This window comes from Pipistrellus hanaki (genome assembly GCF_964339955.1).
Source record: "Pipistrellus hanaki genome assembly, chromosome: 7".
NCBI classification, from domain to species: domain Eukaryota; kingdom Metazoa; phylum Chordata; class Mammalia; order Chiroptera; family Vespertilionidae; genus Pipistrellus; species Pipistrellus hanaki.
Genome location: NC_140509.1, coordinates 46,077,349 through 46,102,977, shown reverse-complemented (window position 1 = coordinate 46,102,977; position 25,629 = coordinate 46,077,349). Strand labels below are relative to the sequence as shown.

Below are 25,629 nucleotides of genomic sequence, written 5' to 3'. Positions count from 1 at the left end.
ACTCTTTAATTTGTAAGATGTATAAGATGATAAATGTGTTGTTTAAAACTGCAGAGTTTTGGGGTAATTTGTAATGCAGCAATAGGAAACGAGAAACATTTTCCACATGAATAGTTCAGAATAATTGTTTTAAGATGTTCACCGAGGTGAGGAGAATAATTCATGAACACAGAATTTCAATAAACAGAAAATATAATAAAGTGTCAAACACAAATGATGGAGTTAAAGAATAAAATAATTGTGCTGAAATATACAATGGGGGGTAGCTTTCAGTGGCAGACTAGAAAAAGCAGGAGAAAGACTCAATGAACTCAATGACAAGGCAGTGGTACTCATCCAATCAGAACAGCAAAAGAAAAAATGAAAATGAGAGAACTTAAGGGATTTGTGAGATAATATCAAAAAAGCCTAATATCTGCATTATAAGGATCCTTAAATAAAAGGGATAGAAAACTTCCCTAATATGGGGAAGAACAGGCATCTAGTCCAGAAATCTCAGAGAGTTCCAAATAAAATGTACTGAAAGAGACTCCCCTAAGATACATTATTAATAGTCAAAAGTTAAAGAATCTTAAATATCAATACAAAGCAGATTATTATAGATCACTCAGGGAGAACAAAGGGTAAAATATTTAACTGCAGCAGTGTTTGACTATGCAGTGAGAAAACTTGAAGTCATTTTCAAGGTCCACCATTTCTTCTTTCAGTCGGGTCAAGTTTCTAAGCTTTCTAAATCTCCGTTTCCCAGCTAATGAAAATAAAATAGGACTCCACACAGTCTCCTATCTGCCTACTCCAGTAGTGCTGTGAGGATCAAATGAGATGAGGCACGGGAAAATGCTTCACAGACATTTGATTAAAGTGTAAAATGTTTCCATCTGGCTATAAAGCAAGTTATGTTCCTGGGCTGAAGGAAGTGCAAGGAGGTTACTAGTTGCTAGGGAGAGGAAGCTGGGTGTTGCTACCTGACATCATTACCTAGTGCCCACAGCAACCATTTGCAGGCTGGCCTCAGCAGCATCAGCTGCAATATGTTGGGCTGTTGCTCCAGGGTGGTGGAGGTGGGGTGGGGTCTGTGTCTGACCAGCGTCATGGCAGTCCTGTGCTGAACGTCTGCCCTCTGGTGGTCAGTGTGCATCATAGCAACACTTAGCAAATTAGCCTTTTATATACTAGTGTATAGACTGATTTCAGAGAGAGGGAGATAGAGATAGCCACATCAGTGATCAGAGAGAATCATTGATCAGCTGCTTTTTGCATGCCCCCCACTGGGAATCAAATTTGAAAACTGGACATGTGCCCTGACCAGGAATCTAACCCTGATCTCTTTGTTTATAGGTTGACCATTAACCAATGACCCATTACCAGACAGGTTGTAAACTTACTTTTTCCATACCCTGTATAAAGGTGTTAATCCAACAAAAGACTATATATAACATTTCTAAATATTTACTCAAACAATACAGGGAAACCTAAATATAAAAAGCAATTATTAACAAGCTTAAAAGACTGAAGTAGGCAAAATTAAAATAGTAGAAGGATCAGTGGATAAATCACCCATACAGAAAATTAATAAAGACATGTTATATCAGATACAACAGAACTAAAAGAATTCAATCCAAAAAAATCAAAATATTCTCAAGTGCACATGGAACATTATTTTGGATACATCAAATGTTAGGCCACAAAACAAGTCTTAAAATTTTAAGAAGATTAAAATCATATCAAGCATCTTTTGGAATCACAATGATATGAAACTAGAAGTCAATTATAAGAAGAAAACTCACAAGTATAGTTTAAAAATATGCTACTGTGCAATCCATTGGAAAAATAACACGAAAAATAAAGTATCTTAAGAAAAACAAAAATGGAACTATATCAACCTAAGAAGCTTCTTTCTGCACAGCAAAGGAACCATCAACAAAATAAAAGGCAACTTACCAAATGGAAGAAAATATTTGCAAATAATTTATCTATAAGGGGTTAATATTCAAAATATATAAAGAACTCATACAACACAATAGCAATAAAAACAAAAACATCAATCTGATTTAAAAATGGGTAGACTCCCCTCTACCTCCCAAAGAAAAAAATCCATATCCCAACAAATAAATGAAAAGATATTTTAACATCACTAATCATCAGGGAAATGTAAATCAAAGCCACAGAGAGAGATCTCACATCTGTTAGAATTACTATCAAAAAGGGTGGAAATAAGAGTTTGCAAGGATATGGAAGAAAAGGAATATAAATTGGTGCAACCACTATGGTAAACAGTAAGGAGTTTCTTCAGAAAAGTAAAAATAGAACTACTGTACAAGGGAAATAGAAACATTAAGTGGAAAAAACACTGGATACTCAATGCATCATTATTTACAACAGCCAAGAAATGGAAACAATGTAATGTCCATTAGCCAATGAATGGATAAAGAAAATGTGATATATGTATTCAGTTATAAAAACAGAAGGAAATCTTGCAATTTGTTACAACATGGAAGGATATTGATGGCATTATATTAAGTAAAATAAGTCTGTCAGAGAAAGACAAATACCACACAATCTCACTTAAATGTGGAATTTTAAATTCCACACACACACACACGCACGCACAACCAACAACTCAGAGCTGCAGAGAACAGATCATAGTTTCCTGAGATGGGGGTGGAGCAAAATGTTTGAAGTTGATGAAAGGTACAAACTTCCAGTCATAAAATTATTAAGTTTTGGCATGTAAAGTAAAACATAGTAACTATAGTTTATAACTGCATTGCATATGTGAAAGTTACTAAGAAAACAGATCTTATAACTTCTCATCACAAGACAAGATATTATTACTATATATAATGGATATTAACTAGACTTATTGTGATGATCATTTCAAATATATAGTATGTTGTATTATAATGAACATCTGAAACAAATATAATGTCATATGTCAATTACATCTGAACAAAAATTTAAAATACATGAAATAAAGTACCTTTAGATTGTATTTGTGTGCTTTATCCAAAATAGTTGGTACCAAGTCATCAGTAGGTACTCCATTCTCATCATGGGAATCAGGTGGGTACCAAGAAAGGGCTAATACACCTAACAGAAAAGACCAAAAAGAAAAAAAAAAAAAAAAAATGAACATAGAAACAAGAATGACTGCAGGTATTCTTTAAAAAAAAAAAAAAAAAAAAAAGTGGGGCAGGGGCACAATAACAATTGAAGTTTTAACAAAAAATATCTGACCTTAACATTGTTTTGTTACATTTGATACTACCTCCGACTATTAGATTACTTTGTATAATAAATTTTATTAACTCTATCAGGCATTAGTAACTTTGAATTAACAGACTTTTATATTTTAAAACAAATTTTACAGGAAAACTGCACAAAAAGTACAATATTCCATATATGAATTCCCTGTCTACCCAGCCCCTCTCGATCCCATATAGTTATTATTAGCATCTTTTTTTTAGTGTGGTACAATTGTTAAAACTGATGAACTAATATTGATACATCGTTAACTATAGTCCACAGATTACACTAGCGTTCAATCTTGTGCTCTACAGTTCTACGACTTTTGATAAATACATGCTGTGTGACCACTATTACAGTATCACCTAGATTAGTTTTACTGCTCTCAAAACTGTATGCTCCACCTATTTATCCCTCTTGTCTCCCTTCAACTCCCTGACCAATAATTGATCTGGTTATTGTTTTTATAGTTTTTCTTTTTCCAGAATGTCATATAAGTGAAATAAAAAAGTAACTTTTGTTCAGACTGACTTCTCACACTTAGCAATATGCATTTAAGGTTCACTTATGTGTTTTTATGGATTTATTGTTCATTCTTTTTATTGCGAAACTAGAGCCCCAGAGCATGGATTCATGCACCAGTAGGGTCCCTCTGCCTGGCCTGCGGGATCAGGCTGAAACTGGCTGACATCCCCTGAGGGGTCCTGGATTGTGAGAGGGCAAGGCTGAAGGACCCCACTGGTGCACAATCAGGGCCAGGGAGGGACCTCAGGAGGACTCTAGTGCATGTCCAGCCTGTCTTAGTCCCGATTGGCTGGACTCCAGCAGCAAGCTAACCACCATTCAGAGCATCTGCCCCCTTGTGGTTAGTGCATGTCATAGCCACTGGTCAACTGTCCCCAGGTGGTGAATGCACGTCATAGTAAGTGACTGAGCAGCCTTAGCATATCATTAGCACATTATGCTTTGGTTGAACTGGACAACTGGACCCTTAGTATATTAGGCTTTTATTATATAGGATAGCATCCCATTGTAGAAATGTACCACACTTTATTCACCTACTGAACAACATCTTGGTTGCTTCAAGTTTGGGACAATTATGAATAAAGGTGCTAAGACTTGGGGAGTATATTCCTTGTTCTTCCTTATTCTGTTACTGTACTTCAATTTCTTTATTGTATCCATTATCACCTCATGTGCCTAATGCTAGCCCATACTGTGCTTCATAATCCAATCTTATCTTTGTACAGTAAGTCTTCATTTAACGAAGAGAGCCTGATTTAAGTCTGGAAGGGGATAGCTGCATTGCCCTGCCAAGGGGATTAACATCCCTCCTTCCACCAGGTAGGAAGGCCCAACTTTTCAGGGAACAACCAGCACCTTCCTATAGAATACGAAGGTGGGAGGGCGGGGGGGGGGGGGAGGAAGAGAATTCGTAAAAGAGATTCTTATACTGAAGCGTGTGCAGTAGAAGTCAGATGAGGAAGCACAACTATTAGACCACTGCAATAGGAGCCAAAATGCGACATAACAGCCTGGAAAAATCTGAGGAAAGGACTGGATAGGATAAGGGCACAGAACCCCAAAGACCAAGGAAAGGGATTATATAAGGGGAGGACCCAGCACAAGCCCACAAAAAATCAGAAGACTGGTTAGTTTGAAAGAAAGCTTATCCCTTCACAAGCCCCGAGTAATATGATCAAAGCTTACTAACAAATGCCAGGGGCTGGTTCCTTCACTCCTTCTCTTCCCATTGCAGCCACACAAGTTAAGCACGGTGGTGATCAGGCCAGAGGGCAGCCAGGAGCAGGGACTATGTTGGACTACTGGAGCCCAAGGTGGTGGCAGTACAGTTCTGGATCCTGACCCTCTTGGTGGGTTGTGTTCCTGTGCTGACCAGGCCCCCAACTTCCACAGTGAGATGGAGCTCAGCCACCTGGTTTGGATGAGACATTGGGCACCTGGCAGTCCTAGGTTTCCACTCCAAAACTACTGCCACTATTCACATCCTCCTATGCTTGAGTCTCCAAAATGCTTTTTTTTCACAACTCTGTGGAAGTATCACATTTCCACTGGCAACACTATGGCATCTCATCAATGATAACAAAAGACATAGAACAAACGTTTGAGAACCTGCTGAATAGCGCAGAAGACTCACTCGTGAGCTCTACGTAAGTAGTATTGTGGGTACCAAGCAAATGATGATTGTTACCTGGACCATTTACAATGGTAAATGAGTCCTTCATAGTCACCAGATTCCTGTAAAACACCTCAACCAGGTATCATTCATGAGTAATACTGATTACTATGTATTTCTATCTTTCCAAATGATTAATGGAAAGTAATACTCACTGAAATCCATTCTTAGAATATTAGTATGTTAAATGCAGATCATGCCATATTAATCGTGTCATCCCTCCAAAGAACTTATCAAAGGATGACCTTCAATATAACTGACATCTATTTTCCCCCCGTTAAGTTGAAGAATGCATTGAAACAAGGTAATAGCTAAGAACACCAGATATGATTTTGATAGACTTAGAGAATCAAGTCCCAGTTATGTTGTTTGACAGGTGTTTATTTTTATGTAAGTAATTTTACTTAAGTTTTCATATGTGTAAAATGGGAATTAATGATTAACCTAAAAATCCATTTAAAAAATATAAATCAGCCCTGGCTAGTATGGCTCAGCCATCCTATACAGGGAAAGGTTGTGGGTTTGATTCCCATTCAGGGCATCCAAGCTGCAGGTTTGATCCCTGGCCAAGGTGCGTTTGAGAAGCAGCCAATCAAGGTCTCCCCCACATCAGAGTCAGTCTCTCTCTCTCTCTCTCTCTCTCTCTCTCTCCCTCCCTCCCTCCCTCCTTCTCTCTAAAATCAATTTTTAAAAAAGCACATATCCTGGGGTGAGGATTAAGGAAAAAAGATATATATGAAAACATGCATCACACAGAGTAAGCTCCCCCTAAAATTAATTACAAAAAACAATAACAAGAAAACAGTACAATAGTAAATAAATTTGGATTCCACAGAACTTATGAAAGCTTCTCCTACATTATTGGAAACTTACATATAGTGCCCCTTTAAAATATCTCAAACATTTTTTCAAACTAAAGATTTATCCGAAAGAAAGGCATTTCCATTCCCAGACATAAACACTATTATCACTATACAGAATGACATGGAACATTAAAAAGCACATAAAAATTAAAAGGCACATAAATAAGCAAGGAAAACAACTCACTGACAAGAGAAAGCAATCAATGAAACCAAATGCAGACAAGAAACAAATGCTGAAGTCATTAAACAGAAAGCATAAAATCACTATGATTACATGATAAAACAGTGGTTGGCAAACTGCAGCTTGCGAGCCACATGCGGCTCTTTGGCTCCTTGAGTGTGGCTCTTCCACAAAATACCACCTACCCTAATTAAATTAATAACAATGTAGCTACCTATATAGTTTAAGTTTTAAAATTTTGGCTCTCAAAAGAAGTTTCAATCGTTGTACTGTTGATATTTGGCTCGGTTGACTAATGAGTTTGCCAACCACTATGATCAAGAATCTAAAGGAAAAGATAGCCAAGAGGTAAATTCAGGTGGAAAATAGTAGAGATAAAAATTTTAAGAATCAAACAAATGCTGCAAATGAAGATCATATTAAGAGATGAAGAATATCTTCAACAGACTCATAAATAAACTCAAGAGAAGTGAGGAAAGAGATAATTCTGGCAAGTCACAAAAAATTACCAAAATGAAATATAATGAGGAAAAATAATGGATAAAAGTACACAAAACAACATATCCAATTGCTCTGGATTAGTCAGACATAGAAGAACAAATAATGTAAGATATCTCTTATATGTGGAATCTAAAAAACAACAAGAAAGCTCAAAGAAAAACAGTGGAATGGTGGTTACTAGCAGATGGAGAGTGGGGAATGGGGTATATGTTGCTAAAGGCACATACTTGCAACTACTATAAAAATAAGACAACCCAGAGATCTAATATACAGTGAGTATAAACAAAACTATTATAACCATTAAACTTGCTAGGAGACTAGATCTTAATTGTTCCTATCACTACAATAAATAATAATTATGTGATAGGTTAACTAATATGACAATGGCAAGCATATTGCAATGTAAATGTTATCAAATCAATATTTTATAAACCTTACATTTACCAAATGTTAAATGCAATTACACCTCAATTAAAAAGGATTACTATAATTCAATATGTAACTAATAAGGAAATAAATTCTTTATTTACTAATGGGTTATAATGTCCTTTTTTTTTTTTTTTTTTTTTTTTTTTTTACTATCAAGTTGTTTTTTAATTTTCTCCTGCAGAAAATCTACCAAAGATATATTTGCATCAATACTGAAATTGTCAACATTTAAGATAAATCGGGAAGAGATTAACCAATCAATTTATATGCACATAAGCATAGCCCAGGGATAGACCTGGGGAGGGGTGGGAGCAAGATGGAAGGGGCTTATGGTGGAGGAAGGTGAACATCTGACAAAAATAATTATTGCCAACAACTGGGAAGATTTTAAAAATTTAAAATTGTATTGTTGACAATGTTTATATTTGAAAGGACTCATGTTCATACATATTATGTAGTATTATATAATTAAGATAATAGGGGGCATGGTCTTCATAAACATTGGATAGGCTTAGAACTAAATATGAATTGAAACTTTTCTTAATCATAATTAAACTATAATATAGTAATATGCCATTTACATATTGCTCACATATAAGCAGTCATGCATCTGATCAAAGGGAAAAAGAGCCTTATTGTACACAGTTCAGTTTGCATTAAGAAAACTAAAGCTGCCATGAATATCCTTTTTCCTTTTTCTGTCAATCAAGCATGGCTTTTATAGCCACAAACACACCAACCTTGAAATAAAAAAGAACTGACTGTAATACAAATTCTTTATAGAAAATAGGAAAAAGTAATTTGAAAGTTCTTCCCCCAAAAAGTAAATTGTAAATAGATAGGAACACATACACATGCACTAATTAATGCTATCTGAATTTACCAATCCTATTTTGTCATAATTTATGTCATGGAATATAAAAATTAGAGCTATTAAGTATATACTATAAACTTAATTTGTTTTAAATGGTTAAAAAAAATAAAGAAAAACAAGCCATCTTACACATAGTTGATGTATTGTAGATTCACAAAATTCTGTATTGTTTTGTCCTTGCATGTCTGCATACACAGATGATTGATAGTGAGTTTGTAGCTTTTGTACAATTACAAAAATGTGAGAATATCTAATTTCTTCTTATGGCATTAGTGTTAGGGATGCTAACAAGCAAAAGAAAACAAAACAGGGGAGTTTTTATAAAACATATATTAATGACCTGAAGAATTTTTAGGCATCCAATATTTTTCTCATATTATTTACTAGTTGGATAATATGTCTCTATCAAATATGTATAACTGGAGTGCCAGAGATTAGTGAGAATAGAAAGTTGAAGAAAAGGGGGAACAAGAATAAAAATTACCAATGATTTCTCACCCACTTAAAGATGCGTATGGTAAATGTTGCAACAATCGTAAAATAAATAAAATGGATTGTATGTAATAAGCCAAAGGAGAATATCAAACAGCAAAAACATATTCAATATAAGAGAAGGAAGAGAGGGGGGAAAGGAGCAGAACAGATGGGATAAAGAAATAGTAAGATGAAACTTTTAAAACAACCATACCTAAATGTAAATGAAATAAACACAGAAATTAAAAAAGAAGAGATTGCCAAGCCGGTGTGGCTCAGTGGCTGAGACTAGACCTATGAACCAGGAGGCCACAGTTCGATTCCTGGCCAGGTCACTTGCTGGAGTTGTAGGCCCGATCTCCAGTTGTGGGCATGCAGGAGGCAGCCAATCAATGTTTCTCTCTCATCATTGATGGTTCTCTCTCTCTCTCCGTTCTTCTTTGAAATCAATAAAGTATATTTTTTTTTAAAAAGAAGAGATTGTCAGACTGGTTTTAAAAAACAGAGAAAAAAGACCAAATCATATGCTATATGCCTAAACCTAGAAATAGCCCAAATGTCCATCAAGATGAATGTAGAAACAAATCGCTAAATTGCTGTAATTATTACAATGGAATACTATTCAACAATTATAAAGTACTGATATCTTTAACATAGGTAAATTTCAAAATAGCAGTCTGAGTAAAAGACCACACACACAAATGCTGAATAATTCTATTTTATGCAGTAAGAGAACACTCACAACTTCTCTACAGTTATAGAAATCACATTCATAGATTTCTGGGGTGGAATGGTGGGGCTGAATAAGGGAATCACGACAAGACTTTCTGGGCTATCCAGTATTTTATTTCATGATGGGTGGTATTTAAACAGGTACACATCTCTGAAAAACATTGAGCTGTATACTTAAAGGGGAAAATTCATGGTCTCTTACAAAAATAAAAATTTAGTAATTTGAAAACAGTACATTATAAATTAAAATATACCCAGAAATCCTACAAAATTTTAAAATTAAACCAATTTGTTAAAAGTCAGTTCCTGCCCTTGTTAGTGTTGTCCAGTGGTTAGTGTGAGCCAACCACTGCACAGGATTGTAGGTTCAATTCCCGGTCAAGGACATGTACCTGGGGTTGCAGGCTCTATCCCTGGCCCTGGTCAACCAATCAATATCTGTCTCACATTGATGTTTCTCTCTCTCTCCCCCACTTCTACTCTCTCTAAAAATCAATTAAAAAAATATATCCTTGGGTGAGGATTAAAAAAAAAAAAAAAGTGGTTTTCTGTATGTTTAAGAACATATGTAGTTTAATTGGAGTTTATAATTCTACACTTATAATAATGTGGTTAGTAACTTAATTTTCTACAAAAATTATGTATTTTACACTCATACACACACAATAAAATAATTACCAATTGAAGCTGAGTATATCTGTTTCATGTGAGTTTCGATGATAGAAGGATCCCGAGAGCTGTAAGTTCCCAACTCAGGGTAAAAGCTGGAGCCAATATCATCTGGAGGTTTGTGTGTCCCTTGTGGATAATTATTGTTTATTCTAGGGTCCCAGTGCTTCAGCATTGAATGGTTCCAATGTATGTATTTACCATCAAATTGTGGATTTCCATACCAAGTGTAATAAAATACATGTAAATAATAATTCAGAGGTTGCAGTTCTTCCAGGAAAGGTTCAGAGGCTTTGGGAGGTTTCACAGTAAATTCAACATTTTTTAAATGCTTGATATTTGTTTCACTGTTGATTGTGTCACTCATTTCAGAATCAAAAATTTTCCCCAAGCGAGGAATTTGTCGACGAACTTCTGGAAGAAGATCAAGTCCAAAAGGAGCTCCAAAAGTGCCTTTATTTGGTCTCAGCATTTTTAAACCCAGCATCACAGAAAAAATAAATAGAATAAAAAGTGACAAAATGATGCAAGTCCTTCTTCGAAACTTTGCCATGATGACATACTTTAAACTCCAAAATAACAAATGTTTAGCTGTAATTTATTGAAAAACAGTAATTAGTAAATGGTATTATTAATATTTTCCAATGTATTAAAAAATGAAAACTCAAATGCACAAAGTTCATTACATTGAAAAAATTTAACAGTACATTAGGGTTTTAATTATATCAAATACTTATGTCTGCAACAGAATCTATATATGGCTCAACTAAATGCAGTATTTGGAAATACCATAATTATATTCTGTCAGATAAACATTTTGAAAATATTATTTAACAAAACAAATATATTTTTCATCATTTGGGAAGAGTTTACAAATACTGAATTAAAACATTCTATGTATAGGGACTAAAATTTTCTAAATATAAAGTTAAGGTTCATTGTTTTAAAAAGGAAATACTTGTGAGATTTTCAAGAAACTATTTTTTTCAACAAAAAATAATTATTAAACAAGAAGGGAGTAATGACCTATTTTAAATGACATTTGTTATATGGAATAGAATGAGATAAAAAAATTAAATGATCACAACTTAGCTTCCCGAGTTTTAAAAATATTACTTTATCACTTTGAAAATCACATTGAACAGAGGTTGTAGTGTTAACTTACAACTTCTAAAGTGGTTTCATGTATATTCTTTATGTTTTATTAATTGTGTATATATACACATGCATAGGGTGTGTTTATGTACATAGGTATATATTATATATGTATACATGGATAAAATAAGTCTTTTATGCACAAATATTTATTAGTTATTTGATGGAAAGTTTACATTGATTATATTTATAAAATATGATTTTCTATTATTTATTCACATTTTTGTTACTCTAAAGCATTAAGTTAAAATAAATTAACTATGATGGAAAAGACACACAAGTAAAATTTAAACTAAAACCCAAGTATTTGTCACACACAAAAACTGTCTATAAACTGATGCTTCTACTATGCATATGTGCAAGAAATACTAAGATGAGCATTACTTTTTTTTTAAAATATATATATTTTATTGATTTTTTACAGAGAGGAAAAAAGAGAAACAGAGAGCTAGAAACATCTATGAGTGGATGAGTGAGAAACACAGATCAGCTTCTTACACACCCCCTACTGGGGATGTGCCTTGACCTGAATAGAACCTGGGACCCTCAGTCAGCAGCAATTAACACATCTGATGCCAATTTTGGTTTTTAAGTACCCTTCTCTACTTCAGTGTTTCCCAACCTTCTCTCATGATGAGAATCACCTGGTGGAGTTGTTAAAACACAGATTCCTGAATCCCAACTAAGAAGTGCTAAACTAGAATTTTTGAGAACATATAGGTAAAATTGCATACCTAACTTAGTGCTCTGTATATAAAATCTGTCTTAGAGCACTAGTTAAGTATACAATTTTACCTATATGTTCCCAAAAATTCTAGTTTAGCACTTCTTAGATGGGATTCAGGAATCTGTGTTTTAACAACTCCACCAGGTGATTCTCATCATGAGAGAAGGTTGGGAAACACTGCTCTACTTAAAAGAACCAGGTTCTTTGGAGAAATGTTGATTTTAAAGCTGTGGATGGAAATTTATAAGGTAAACCTAGAAAGTAGGGAAGTACACACACACAAAAAAATGTACTTTTGCAGAGCAACCAATGGCTAAATCTGGGACAATTTCAGCATCAAAATAACGAATAAGAATAAACTAAGGCATTAAAATAAAGTGAGGACTTCTGAATCTATATTTTTAAAATGCAAAAGTAAGTGGAATAAAGTAGACTCATCTTAGAAAGTCAACTAACAAATTTAGATGGAGTAATGAAATTAGAATATCACCATTTGGCAACTATCATAACAATAATTATGAGACAGGAGTTATCAATGGATATTAAATGAGGGAGAAAAAGTTTGATGAGAAACAGTATACCTCCCCAAAAGATATCTAATTAACTACAAAGGGAAAATAGTAACTTAACAGTACAGAACCTAGCAGATACCATGTTATTAGACAAGTGATAAAAATTAAGTTCTTCAGTTAATTTTGGAAGGAGATATCATAAATCTCCTGAGAATGTCTTAAGGACACAGAATCACTGCTGTGGTATTTCTCAAAATTTAATCTGGATCTAAGCATGAGGAAACATCAAAATGTTAGACACACACAAAGGTCTATGTTTATATGTGCACATATATGTGCACACTTGCATACAATTACATGTATGTAATTGTTCACAATGTACTATGTAAGTGTGTACGTGTACAATGATAAAGCAAATGTGGTAAAATAGTACCATTTGATGAATCTTCAGAAAAAAGCAAAGGAGAACTGTTTAATTCTTTGTATTATTTTTGAAACTTCTAAGTCTGAACATGTTTGAAAATTAAAAAGGAAAAATAAAGAAAGCAAACTGGAGGATGTACGCTGTTAACCTAATACCTGCTTATTTCCGGGAAGGGCCAACTCTTGTAGGTACTCTTCCAAGCTCTGCACTGAGAGAGGGACTCCAGGGAGGGAAATTCCTACCTATGGAATGTGGCAGCCCTCTAGATAAGAATAAAGGAATGATATAACTAGTTTTAGTTATCTGTGATTTGTTTCCTTAAATTTCCATGAAGTAGAAAAAAATATAAATATAACATTATCTCAATTAAAGATACACACTGAGGGAGAAAATAAGATAAATAGGTATAATGATTACCACCTTTGGGTGAGAAACTACAGTTATGTTTTCTTACTCTGTCTTCTAAAATGAAAGCAATCCTTTTAAGAAAAGTTTGGGGTAGATATTTTATAAGAAAATAATCAATGGTAATGAATATTGATGAGTCACAGAGGATGGAGAAATAACTACTGAATTTAGAAATCAGCAAGACATTGACTTTTGAGACGTTGACTAGCTCAGTGGTGAAATGCATGAGAGGCAGGATATATAATGGAAAGAATATTGATTTTGGAATGGAAGAATCAGTCATGTTGATTTAGTTGTGTGACCCTGAGTAAGTAACTAATCTCTTCTTGCAAAGGAGTACATGGCCTGTTTTGCTTTCCGACAAAGCTGTTCTGTGAATCATGCGAGATAATGTATGTGAAAGAAAGTATAAAAGGGTAATGTTTTAATCAATTGGTAAATACCGATTGTATTTAAAAATAAATAAAAAGCAAAGAAATATAGGCAACATAGTTTTAATTTTTATAAATACTATATTTTATTGATTGTTTACAGAGGAAGGGAAAGGGAGAGAGAGTTAGAAACATTGATGAGAGAGAAACATTGATCAGCTGCCTCCTGTACCACTCCCCCACTAGGGATGTGCCTGCAACCGAGGTACATGCCCTTGACCGGAATGGAACCTGGGACCCTTCAGTCCACAGGCTGATGTTCTATCCACTGGGCCAAACCAGTTAGGGCTACTTGATTTTTTAAATATTTGTAATATATAAACTTCTGAGATCTACATAAAACACCAAAAAAATCAATTTATGAAAGTCAATGATTTTTCCCCTCTTGCCTGTCAATGTAATTTCTTAAACTGGACCCTCTTTGTGTCTGTCTGTCTCTGTCTGTCCCTGTCTGTGTGTGTCTCTCTCTCTCTCTCTCTCTCTCTCCATTCACTTAAAAAAAAAATTATCAATCATTATAGATGATCCACTGCTTCTATCCCAACCTTCATATCTCAGATAACAGTAAGTCATCTCAACCATAAGCAAGGCAGCAGGTCACCGTGATTAAAAGTATGGGCTCTACAGTTCCGACGCCCAGGCTCTCATTCCAGGTGTATCCTTTTCAGCCATTTCACCCATACAAGGGAAGTGACCCCCCCCCCTTTTTTTTTTCATCTATAGGAGTCATCACATCACTCAGGATTTTTGTGAGGATAAAATAAGTTAACATTATAAAATTCTTAGAATCTTTCTGGCTTACGTTACACTGAATAAATATACAAGCATTTATGATGACAATGCCTGCTATCAAAGCTGGTGTCAGGCAAAAAATTGAAAACCAAAACATGATTTATTCTCTTTAAATGCCTATTGTCTATACGGCTAACTTTTAAAATACTACTTATCCTTCAAGACAAAGCTGAAATGTTGCCTCTTCTTCTTGATACCTCTAATGGTTCCAGAGAGAAAAGCACTCACTCTCTCACATATTCTGTTATTATAGCGTTACCTGCTTTTTAAATTGGCATTTTAAAAAATGTATTGCATCATGTTATTTATTTACTACATAGGGAATATAATAGAACCCTTACCTCTACAATCTAGTAGAGCCCAATATATCTTACACATAGTCAGCGACTGTTAAGTGTCCAGCTTAAACAATTTAATTTCTGGCCCTTTTGTTCTGCTACTGGTATATATTTGGGCAATATGTGTATAGACAGATTCTACTGACTATACATATACATATACCTAATATGTTTATAGTCAATAGTGAGCTGATTATACAGGAAGATTATACAGACAGATCCAAAAATTTAAAAAATCAATTTTAATGAAAATTATGAAAATTATGTCCAACAGAGCAAAACCACAATGATCCTTGGAATGCCTAACAGGTGCAATAATCTCACAGGAAAGGTATAGAGCATTGGTCGGCAAACTGCGGCCCGAGAGCCACATACGGCTCTTTGGCCCCTTGAGTTCTTAGCAAAGTCCAGCTTAGGAGTACCTTAATTAAGTTAATAACCATGTACCTACCTATATAGTTTAAAAAATTTGGCTCTCAAAAGAAATTGCAATCGTTGTACTGTTGATATTTGACTCTGTTGACTGAGTTTGCCGACCACTGGTAAAGAGGAACTACTTATTTGGGTTCCACAAAAGAAGTTTCAGAAGTCACTTGAGAGAAAAAACAATAACAAAAACAAAAACCTGGAAGTTAATTATAGATGTATAGTTTCTCAAAGCAGGAACTGACTCCAGGTATTGGCTACTGAAAATCTGTTATCTGCAAGGGTCAGTTTACATTACATCACAGGTTCTTTCTAAACTTTATGGTTTCTGTATTGGTGTGTTGTGCTTTTAATCTCTGAAGTGCTAGTTTTTGACTTGGAGGTTTAGCGAGGTCCAAGGGATCCAGAAGTCGTATAATTTAACTATTATTTCAAAAAGTATTTACTGTTGCCTTGCTACTCAGAAAAGCCAAAAAACTTCACGTTTTAATTATCTATTACACAGACAGCTGGTGCTTTTCTCCTTTTAGCATTGTTTTCTTCTAATTATATTTTCTAGGAAGCCACGAGAGATACACTAGTACTGTAAGACAGATCTGGAACTTTCAAAGTCAGTTTCAGAGCCAAGGCTTCCTGCCCAGGTCTGCAGGTCGGTTTTAAGTAAACACTTGTATCCTCTGGCTAACAAAAATTCAGGTAAGCCTACTCTCAGCCTTTTGTTTTCATCTTCACAACAATCTATGAAGTAGAAACCCCTTTTCACGATATTTTACAGCTGATGTAACTAGTGCACAGAGCCCTTGTTATCTTTAAAAGTTAGCACATGGCAAATAACAGGCCTGATGTTAATCAACTCACTCAAGCTTCTCTACCCTCACGCCAACCCACCTTCCTAGCACATATCACACACACCGAGTTTACAGAATGTAACACTGCTGACATGTGACCCTGTTTTCATTAAACAGTGATTAACTGTTACCTGCTCAAAATCTGTAGCCCACATTTAATCTCAAAACAGCTTATTTTCTGATCAAACACTCTTCATCACGTGACCAATGTTTGCAGCGTGGGGCCTGAAGAGTCCCAATAGTCACTGCACTCAAGGGGCTTACATACAGCTTAACAGGAACAGAGTAACAGCATGGAAATGATGTGCAACGTGACCTCGCATTGCCAGTCTCTAAATTTTATCTCGTATGAATATTTCCAACTCCTCTCTAAATACGTTAACACATAACCCATTTTTTAAAGTTCATATAACGGCATTCTCCCTTGCTTTTTTATTTGTTTTAATCGCTTCTACATTTCCCCTGAACAGCTATCTGTAGAGAGTCTTGCAATAATAATCAAACCAAAACAAACTATCCTAACTGCCTGAATTCCAATGTCCTCTTTCTGGGAAATGAAAAACGACAGTAATCCACCACCGGTGCACCTGAGCCTCCGCAGAACAGACGTCTGCGAGGGCAGTGCCCGGCCTGGAACAGGTGAAGAAGAAGCCGCCCCGCGGGGCCTCACCACCCTCGCTCTCTGCTCCTCTCCCGGCCGGAAAGCACAGCAGGAAGGGCCCGCGCTCCCCGCGCCGCCGCCCGGCCCCGCCCCGCCCCGCGCCCCGGCCCGGCCGCCCCGGGGACCCGGGGACGAGGGGCGGACCCCCAACCCCCAACCCCCAACCGCTCGGGACAGGAAGGGAAAACCGAGGCCGGTGAAGGCTCCATTCCCAAGTGGCGGAGAGGACGCCGACCGGGTGGGGAGAAAGCAAGGGAGAAGGCAGTGACACCAACCCCGGCGGCAGCACGGGGTCCGAGCGGCCGAGCGCCGCGGCCCGGGTCCGAGGCCCGCAGCTCCCGCCGCCCGCCGGCCCCGCGGAGCACGCGAGCGGCGAGCAGATTGGCTGGCGAGCCAGCGCGCAGGCGCACGCACTGGACTCCCCCCCCCCCCCCTCCAGCTCCGCTCCCCGCCGCACCCGCGGGTGCGGGGCCCCGACTCCCCCGGTCACTCACCGGGGCTGGGGGTGCGGCCCGGGCGGCGGCTCCGCGGGCCCAGCGGCCGTGGCAGGGAGGTGGACGGGAGGTGCCTGCGGCCTCCGGGCTGGCCGACCTGCCCCGCCTCCGAGCGGCGCGCGGAGCGTTCCGGAAGCCGGGGGCGGGGCCTGGAGAGGGGCGGGGCTTACTGCGGGGGCGGGGCTTGTCGAGGGGGCGGAGCTCTGGTTCCCCTGGCTAAGGCCGCTCTGGCTGTGCGGATGGGGAGGGAAGTGGATGAGAGGGGAGAGCTTGTGAGTGTGTGTCCTGAACTAACTAAATATGGAGAAAAGGTCGGAGCACAGTCAGGCTGGACTCCTGTCCTCTTTCTCCGCGGATAGAGGACTCGCCCCTCTCTTAGGACCTGGTCCCCTGAGGCTCCAGTGGGAGGCTCTCACCAGTAACTGTCAGCTGGTTCTGATAGCATCACAGGAGCTGCACATTTGTATTTGTGTTTAACTCCAGGTCACGGGTTATTTCCAACCTTCTCAAGTTAAGGAACCGCGTTGTGTTTAATGGAACTTTACTTGGAAGGCCAAAGTAAGCAGAGAAAGGTGGACATTTTTAATTTGCAAAGTATTATATAACATCGCCTTTGTATTAAAATACTTAGAGGTAATTGAGAACAGTGAGGAGGGTGTGGAGGAAAAAAAAAAAAAAAGAACCTTTGAAATAGTGGTTACAGCTGAAGGTACCATATTACATCAGCCTCAGAAGCCAAGAGAATTAATTATCTATTTTGTTTGGTTACATGGTAACAAGGAAACCCTGACGCACAGTGAACTTACTGATGTACTCAATTTGCTCTCCTTAAAATCTCACTGAATTTTTTAAAGACTTATTAATAGTGAAGTATACAATATAAATTATCCCATATTTGCACATTTTAAAGAATAATAAAAAGAATAGCCAGGTATCATTATTAAATACCATTATGCTGAATCTTGTATTAATCATCCTCTTTAAAAGAGTTATATATGTAAGATTCCATAAAAATATAGTTATCCTAGTGGTGTATTTTTTTTAATATATATATACATATATATATATATATATATATATATATATATATATATATATATATATATATATATATTATTGATTTTTTACAGAGAGGAAGGGAGAGGGATAGAAAGTCAGAAACATTGATGAGAGAGAAACATCCAACAGCCGCATCCTGCACACCCTCCACTAGGGATATGGCCGCAACCAAGGCATATGCCCATAACCGGAATTGAACTTGGGACCCTAGAGTCCACAGGCCGATGTTCTATCCACTGAGCCAATCCAGTCAGGGCCTGGTGGTGTATTTTATATAAGGAATCATACTCTTCTTTTTTCACCTCACACTGAGGTTTTGAGACTCACGTATACTTAAATCCATTTCACATGGGCTAAGCTGGCACATAATTATCCATGACACCTGCTGTGGTTAGATTCAAAACTTTTGCCTGAAAATAGTCTCTTTTAATTTGGACCCCCCCCCCCCCCTTTGCTATCTGGGTTGTGCTTAGGTGCTATTTGTGCTTCTGGGAAATGCCTGTTGTCAGGTCTTAACTAATTTTTAATTGGCTTCTTTGCTTTTGAAAATTAATTTACACATAATTATGTATTTTAAGAGTTTACATATGGATGGTGGTACATAATGCGATATACAAATCATGTATCATAGCAATGTACACTTGAAACCAATATGATGGTCTTTACCAATGTCACCCCAGTAAATTGAATTAGTAAAAAATAAAACATTTTTCAAAAAAGTTTAAATACTTCTCTCTTATCAAATTCTATTCTCATGCATTAACCCAATAATAGCCTTTAGTTTTCCCTAATTACCACTGATTATTCTAATAGTCCCCAGCTCATAAGATCTTTGGAGTTAATCTTGTCTTGCTACTAGAACAACGGAACCATTTTCTCTTTGGGCATTAGCAATAAAGATCCTCTTATTTCCCAGGCCCATGCAAACTTTTATACCTACCACCATACCTTACTTTGTTTCCATTTTAATGAGCCTCAGACACATACAAAATACATAGTAGGTGAGAAATTATGCCAGTTAGGATCAGCTTTAATTACATAAAACAGAATACTCAACAGTTTTGTAAATAAGACTCAGCTTTGCTATTTTCTTGTATAAAGGAGTCTGAGGATCATAAGATAATGCCACAGACTCCTCTATTTTATTTTATTTATTTTGTTTTGTTTTATTTTATTTTTTATTCATTTTACTTATTTTTTGCTCCACAATCCTAATTGTTGGCTTCCATCCTCTCTCAATATGCTGCTTTCCATCCTCATATCTACCTTATACTTAAGGATGGCTGCTATGCTCTAGACATCTTGTCTGAATCCTAGTCAGCAAGTAGAAGGAAGAGGTAGCAGGAAATGTTGAAAAGGTCAAGGATGGCTCTTCTGGCTACTTATTAAAATAATGAGTTTTCTGGGAAGTACAATCCAACCATTTATGCTTTCGTGTGATTGACTGTAATTGAGTCAGTCAGCCATATGCAGCTGCAAATACTCTTAGAAGTGTGGCCTTTCACCTGTGCTCCACAACTCCTACCCACAATTTAGTCAGAGTTCCGTTACTAAGAAAGAAGCAAATAATGGATATTGAGTAGGAAATGAACAAGATTTACCGCAGCAGAGAACAGAGGAGAGAAAGAGGAGCTAGACTTCACCAAGATACTTCGGCCGAACCCAAGATCTTGAAATACATAGCTTATCACATTGCAGCTTAGTTCGCCTATGGGATGTACCTGTTTATGGAAAGGTAATAAAAAGGGTACAAAAGCTTTGCCATAAAACTGACAGCATCTGACAATAATACCACACTTCAGTCTTCCAGTGTCCAATATAAATGGTGGTGAATATAGGTTTTTAAGTGTTCAAAGGAATAAAACAATCATTCAGTGAATGTCTTCTCCCAGGGCCAGTTATAAGCCATCAAATTCTTTAACACCAGACAAATCAAAGTGGTCCTAGCATTAGAAGTGGTAGATATTCTTTTGGTTAACTGTATTTGATGTTGATAGGTACAAGGACAAGTGTTGTTTCAATAAAAAGCGTATCATTCACCCTGGCAGGTGTGGTTCAGTTGGTTGTGGGTTTGATCCCTGTCAGGGCGAGCACTGGAAGGCATCCAACAGATGGTGGCGGCTCAGATGGCTGCATGCCTGCATTAAAAGCTGGGCAAGCAGGAAGATGCTGCACTTCCGGGAGGGAAAACAGGGTGATAGAGAGTCTCTGTGTTTGGAAGGAAGGAAGTTTCATGTGTTGAAATCAAGCACTAGTTTCACACCTTAACCAGCCAAGCCCTACATGTTATACCACATTTTACTAGGTCATTTCCTAAGGCATTTAGGATTTGAATTTCTTCCTTTGCAGGATACATTAGATTCCTTAAATTCCTTAACCAAACAAGATTCCTCTGCTGTAAAAACACCCTCTGTTGACATAAAGAAAAAAAAAAAAAAAAAGGCTTGTTTTTTCCTAAGATAGATGAGCCCATTCATCCTGTCTTTATATAAGAAAGAAAAAGTTATTTTTTCTCAAAAGGAAGGTGATGTTTTGTGCCTGCTTATTCTAAGAGGTAACTGGCAATTTTCTTGTTAGAATAAAAATAGGGAAAAAATGCATTTATTCTCTGCTAATGCATTCCTTTGCTAGAGAATCCAATTAAAAAACAGGTTTGTGCTTTATACATTCTTCTGTTCCCCATAATGTCAAGCTCTTATGAGTGCAGATACAGAAATGTCTGAGTCTCTGAGTCTCCTTCCTCCAGCACCAACTGACATGTGCCACAGTACTGTTTGTAGTGGGGTGAATAATGGCCCCCCAAAATATCTAAGTCCTAGTCCTCTCAACCTGTGAATGCTACTTGATATGGCAAAAGGGACTTTGCAGGTATGATTAAGGGTTTTGAGATAGGGATTCTCTGGATGGGCCCTAACTATTATTTTTATTTATAACACAGACAGAGGGAGATTTGACAGATTAGAAGGCAAGGTGACCACTGAAGCAAAATACTCTGTTGCTGGCTGTGAAGATTGGGGAAGGGGCTACAACTAAAAGAATGCAGCTTTAGAAGCTAGAAAAGGCAAGAAAACAGATTCCCCCCTAATCCTCCTATATGTGAGTGACTGTGCCAACAATGGGATTGCACCCAGTGAAACTGATTCAGACTTCTGAACTCCAGAACTTCAAGAAATTGTATTTTTTAAGCTACCAAGTTTATGGTCATTTGTTCCAGTAGCCTTAGTGTTCAATAAATGTGTTAAATAAATAAAGCTATGAACAGTAAGTACCTAGTAAACATTACACCAATTACAAGATGCTCAGGTTGATTAAAAAATGATGTGTGAGAAGGAAGATTGTAGATGCACTGTCTACTCATTATTAATATTATTAGCCTTAAAATATTCTTTGGATGTGAGAGAAACACTATCCTTCAAATATATCTACAGAATTAAAACTAAATACATTTATCTAACCTGGGGTTTTTATTTACCAACCATTACTCTGATTGTTTTAGGATGGTTTTGGTTTAATATTGCTCAGTATGTTAGTTTTATGATAATACTAGAGGTCTGATGCATGAAGATTCGTCAAGAATGGACCTTTCTTCCCTTGGGTGCTGGCATCACCTTCATCTTGGCCTAAGCCACCTTTCCACCTTCCCATGCTGCCCAGAGGCCCGGAGCTGCTGGGGGCCGTGTGGAATGCCTGCATTGTCTCCATGGCGATGACACAAGCATCCTGCCCCTGTCCGCTAGGCACCTGCATATACAAATTAACCCACCATCTTCGTCAGGTTAATTTGCATACTCAATCCTGATTGGCTGGTGGGTGTCATGAAGGTACAGCCAATTTGCATCATACTCTTTTAATTAGTGTAGACTAGAAGCCTGATGCATGAAATTTGTGCACTTGAGGGGGTGTGCAGGTTCCTCAGCCTAGCCTGCACCCCCTTGCAGTCCCAGAACCCTGCAATTGATTACTCCACAGGAGGAGGCCTGCCCACTCACCACAGTGCCAGTGCCCAGGTAGCCTGGGCCTCCCTCTGCAGGGTGATCATGGGAAGATGGCAGGGCCCCCCAACCAATCATATTGCACCCACCTTGGCTGGCCTGGCACTACTGGGTGTCATAGTGTGGTCATCTAGAAGGTCATTCCACAGTTTAGCTGTTCAGTCAATTTGCATATTATGCTTTTATTAATATAGATGTTTCATTTGCTTATTCATTTATTCACAATATTTAGGTGTTACCTACTTTCCAAATACGCTGATTCATAAGAAATCTGTCTTCTAGACATTTGTCATCTATCAAGAGAGATACATATAGACACTATGTGGTTTATATTAGTTACCCACTTAGCACTGCATGGATTACTTCAATTATACATATAATAGTGGCCCAATGCACAAAATTCATGCACAGAGGGAAGTTCCCTCAGCCCAGCCTGTGCCTTCTCCAATTAGGGAACCCCTTGGTGGATGTCCGACTGCTGGTTTAGGCCTGATCCCACAGGGACATCCCTCTTGCAATCTGGGACCACTGGCTCCTAACCTCTCACCTGCTTGCCTGCCTGGCCACTCCTAACTGCCTCTGCCTACCTGCCTGATTGCCCCTAACCCCTTTATCTTCCTGCCTGCCTGATCACCCCTAACTGCCTCTTCCTGCCTGCCTGATCACCCCTAACTGCCCTCCCCTGCCAGCCTGATCTCACCACCAAGTTCTCTCCCCTTCTGGCCTGATCTCTCCCACAATTGCCTCTGCCTGCCTGATCACCCTGACCTGCCTGCCCCTGCTGGCCTGATTTTGCTACCAACTGCCCTCCCTCCCCTGCCAGCCTGGTTGCCCCCAACTGCCCTCCTGTGCTGGCCTGATCTCGCCCCCAATGGCCCTCCCCTCTGGCCTGATCTCCCCCAACTGCTCTCTCCAGCTGGCCTGATCACCCCTAACTGCTTCTGCCTGCCTGGTCACCCCTAACTGCCCTCCCTTGCCTGCCTGATCTTGCCCCCAACTGCTCTACCCTGCAGGCCTGATCTTGCCCCCAACGGCCCTGCCCTGTCAGCTAATTTGGATCAGATTGGTCAGTTTATATACTAGTCGTGTCATAAACTCCATCTCCTAGGCAGCCATTGGCGCCCCCCAGTTCACCCAGATTTAGTTCTGATTGGTTGGCTTCTATGCCAGTCAGCATCTCTGGGCCTATCTCTGGGCCTGATGAGAGAGGCAGGACTGATCAACAGCCCTCACAGAGGCCTGTAGAGAAACAGAGGTTTGGCTGCTGGCAAAGCTCAGAGAAAAAGAGAAGGAACGGCTGATCAACAGCTTCCAGGGAAGCTGTGGATCAGACTCTGCCTCTCTCTTTGGGCCTCTCTCCGGGCCTTATCTACAGCTCCCTCAGCAGTCAGTGCTGAGTCACCACAGCAACTCAGCATTGACTGCAGGACTAACTTCCAGTGTTTGGTCGAGCCTTCGGTCAGTCATTATGGACCCTGGTTTTTATATATTAGGACAATCTATATTCTCAAAAGCATTTGTATTCCTGTAAGGCAGGCTTCTTTTCATTCACCTTTGTATTTTAATAGCACCTAATTTGGTGCATTTCATGAAGAAAATCTTGAAATTTTTTATTATTTGAATGCATCTATTAGCGAGAAATTCATTTTTCATTGATTGAATAAGGACCAAAGCACTGGTGTGCCTTTGTGTGTGTGTGTGTGTGTGAGAGAGAGAGATAACTTGGTGGTAACATTTTTCTGTTGCTGCTCCTTTCAAAATAAATTGAGTATGGTGTTTAATTTTCTTTTAAAGTAAAAAAAATATGAAAGAATATAAACAGAATTTTTCAAATTACCATTAATAACTTCATAGTTGAGAAATATACATATATATTCTGTTAACTACTATATCTCAGTACTATTTTATGATTCATTAGAAGAATAAAATATGCTTTCAAGAAGATTTATTCTAAAATAGAGTTTTATACATACATTTTAATGGCTTTTGTAGGTTTAGAGTTTGCTGCAAGATATGAAATATCTTTATTCTGCAACATTAATTTTTATATTCTTACATTTTGTTCAGGAAGAGTATTGAAAGAAATGTCAAAGCTATTTTTCAAGTAAGTATCAATGCTATTTTTTATTCATAAAATAAGATGAGGAATTTTTAGATTGGGCTCAACAAGGAAGAGAGAATATGTAGGCTTCTCCAAAATTTCTCTTTCAATTTTGATTCCCTCCTAGATACGTTCAAGCTCCCTAGACAGTTATTGTCTTTCTCATTCTCCCTGTGGCCTCTTTGCCTCTGGAACTGAAATTTCTTTTCTCTTAATCTCCTTCTCTGGGAAATTTAGAGACACCCTCTACCAATACTAACATGTAGATCTGAAAAATTTTACTGACTGGAATTACATGATTTAGGCTCATTAACTCCCCCCTTTGATTACACCAGGCTTGCATCTACTGATGCTTTGCTGGAGTTATGGCAGCTCAGGATTTACGGTGTAAAAAGATAGTAAAAATTTAGCTGGACATCATTTCTCTTAGTACATCAATCTCTTCAACACTCCAAACAGTTGGTTACAATACTTTGTTCTGAAACAGCCAAGAATAGGCAACTGACAGTCCCAAAGCGAGGACAAACTGCTGCAAATTGTCCATAAACTAAGTAAAAAAGGGTTTCCCTAAATGTCTCATGCATTGGTCCTAGCTCTCTTTGTGGAGCTACAGAAAATACTATACTCCCTCTTCTAGAAGAAAGTCCTACCAATGAATGAATATGTTTCTACTTTCCTTTCCAGGTTTTTAGAGAGGAGTATTTTAATCTCTTTGAAAATTCTCCATGTGACTTTGTAGCCAGAATAAAGGAGTGATTGTCAATGCAAAATACACTATTTTGGCAAGGATTGCTCTGTCAGTGTAGCTTGAGAAAAATAAAAGCATAAATTCTTCACATGAACACAACTGGGTTGACTAGATAGCCCATCATCCCCCATGCATAGAAATTGAAAACTGTTTGGTTTTAATATGTAGCAGGGCTGAGAGAGGAGAGATAAAAGAGAGAGAGAGAGAGAGAGAGAGAGAGAGAGAGAGAGAGAGAGAGAGAGAGAGAGAGAGAAAGGCTATACTTTTAAATGTCAAAATTAGAGAATTTAAAATCAAATAGCAAAAGCAACAATACCAATAAAATAGCAACAACCCATTAGGCACAG

The 25,629-nt window shown here is 37.8% G+C and overlaps 1 protein-coding gene across 3 annotated transcripts in view; it reads right to left on the bottom strand.

The window, feature by feature from the left end:
- Positions 1 to 17,517, bottom strand: part of MANEA (mannosidase endo-alpha) — a 31,014-nt gene extending 13,497 nt beyond the window's left edge. Inside the window, exons 1-3 of one of the 3 annotated variants that reach the window (XM_084890802.1) lie at positions 17,383 to 17,517; positions 10,176 to 10,757; positions 2,981 to 3,090 (exon numbers count right to left, since the gene is read on the bottom strand). In XM_084890802.1, coding sequence (XP_084746928.1) covers positions 2,981 to 3,090; positions 10,176 to 10,719 — 654 coding nt within the window. In that variant the 5' untranslated portion in view covers positions 10,720 to 10,757; positions 17,383 to 17,517. Of the gene's footprint in view, positions 1 to 2,980; positions 3,091 to 10,175; positions 10,758 to 17,382 lie in introns of those variants that run through there. The other 2 variants (XR_014795600.1, XM_084890803.1) reach the window with 2 other exon arrangements.
- Positions 17,518 to 25,629: the final 8,112 nt, after the last annotated feature.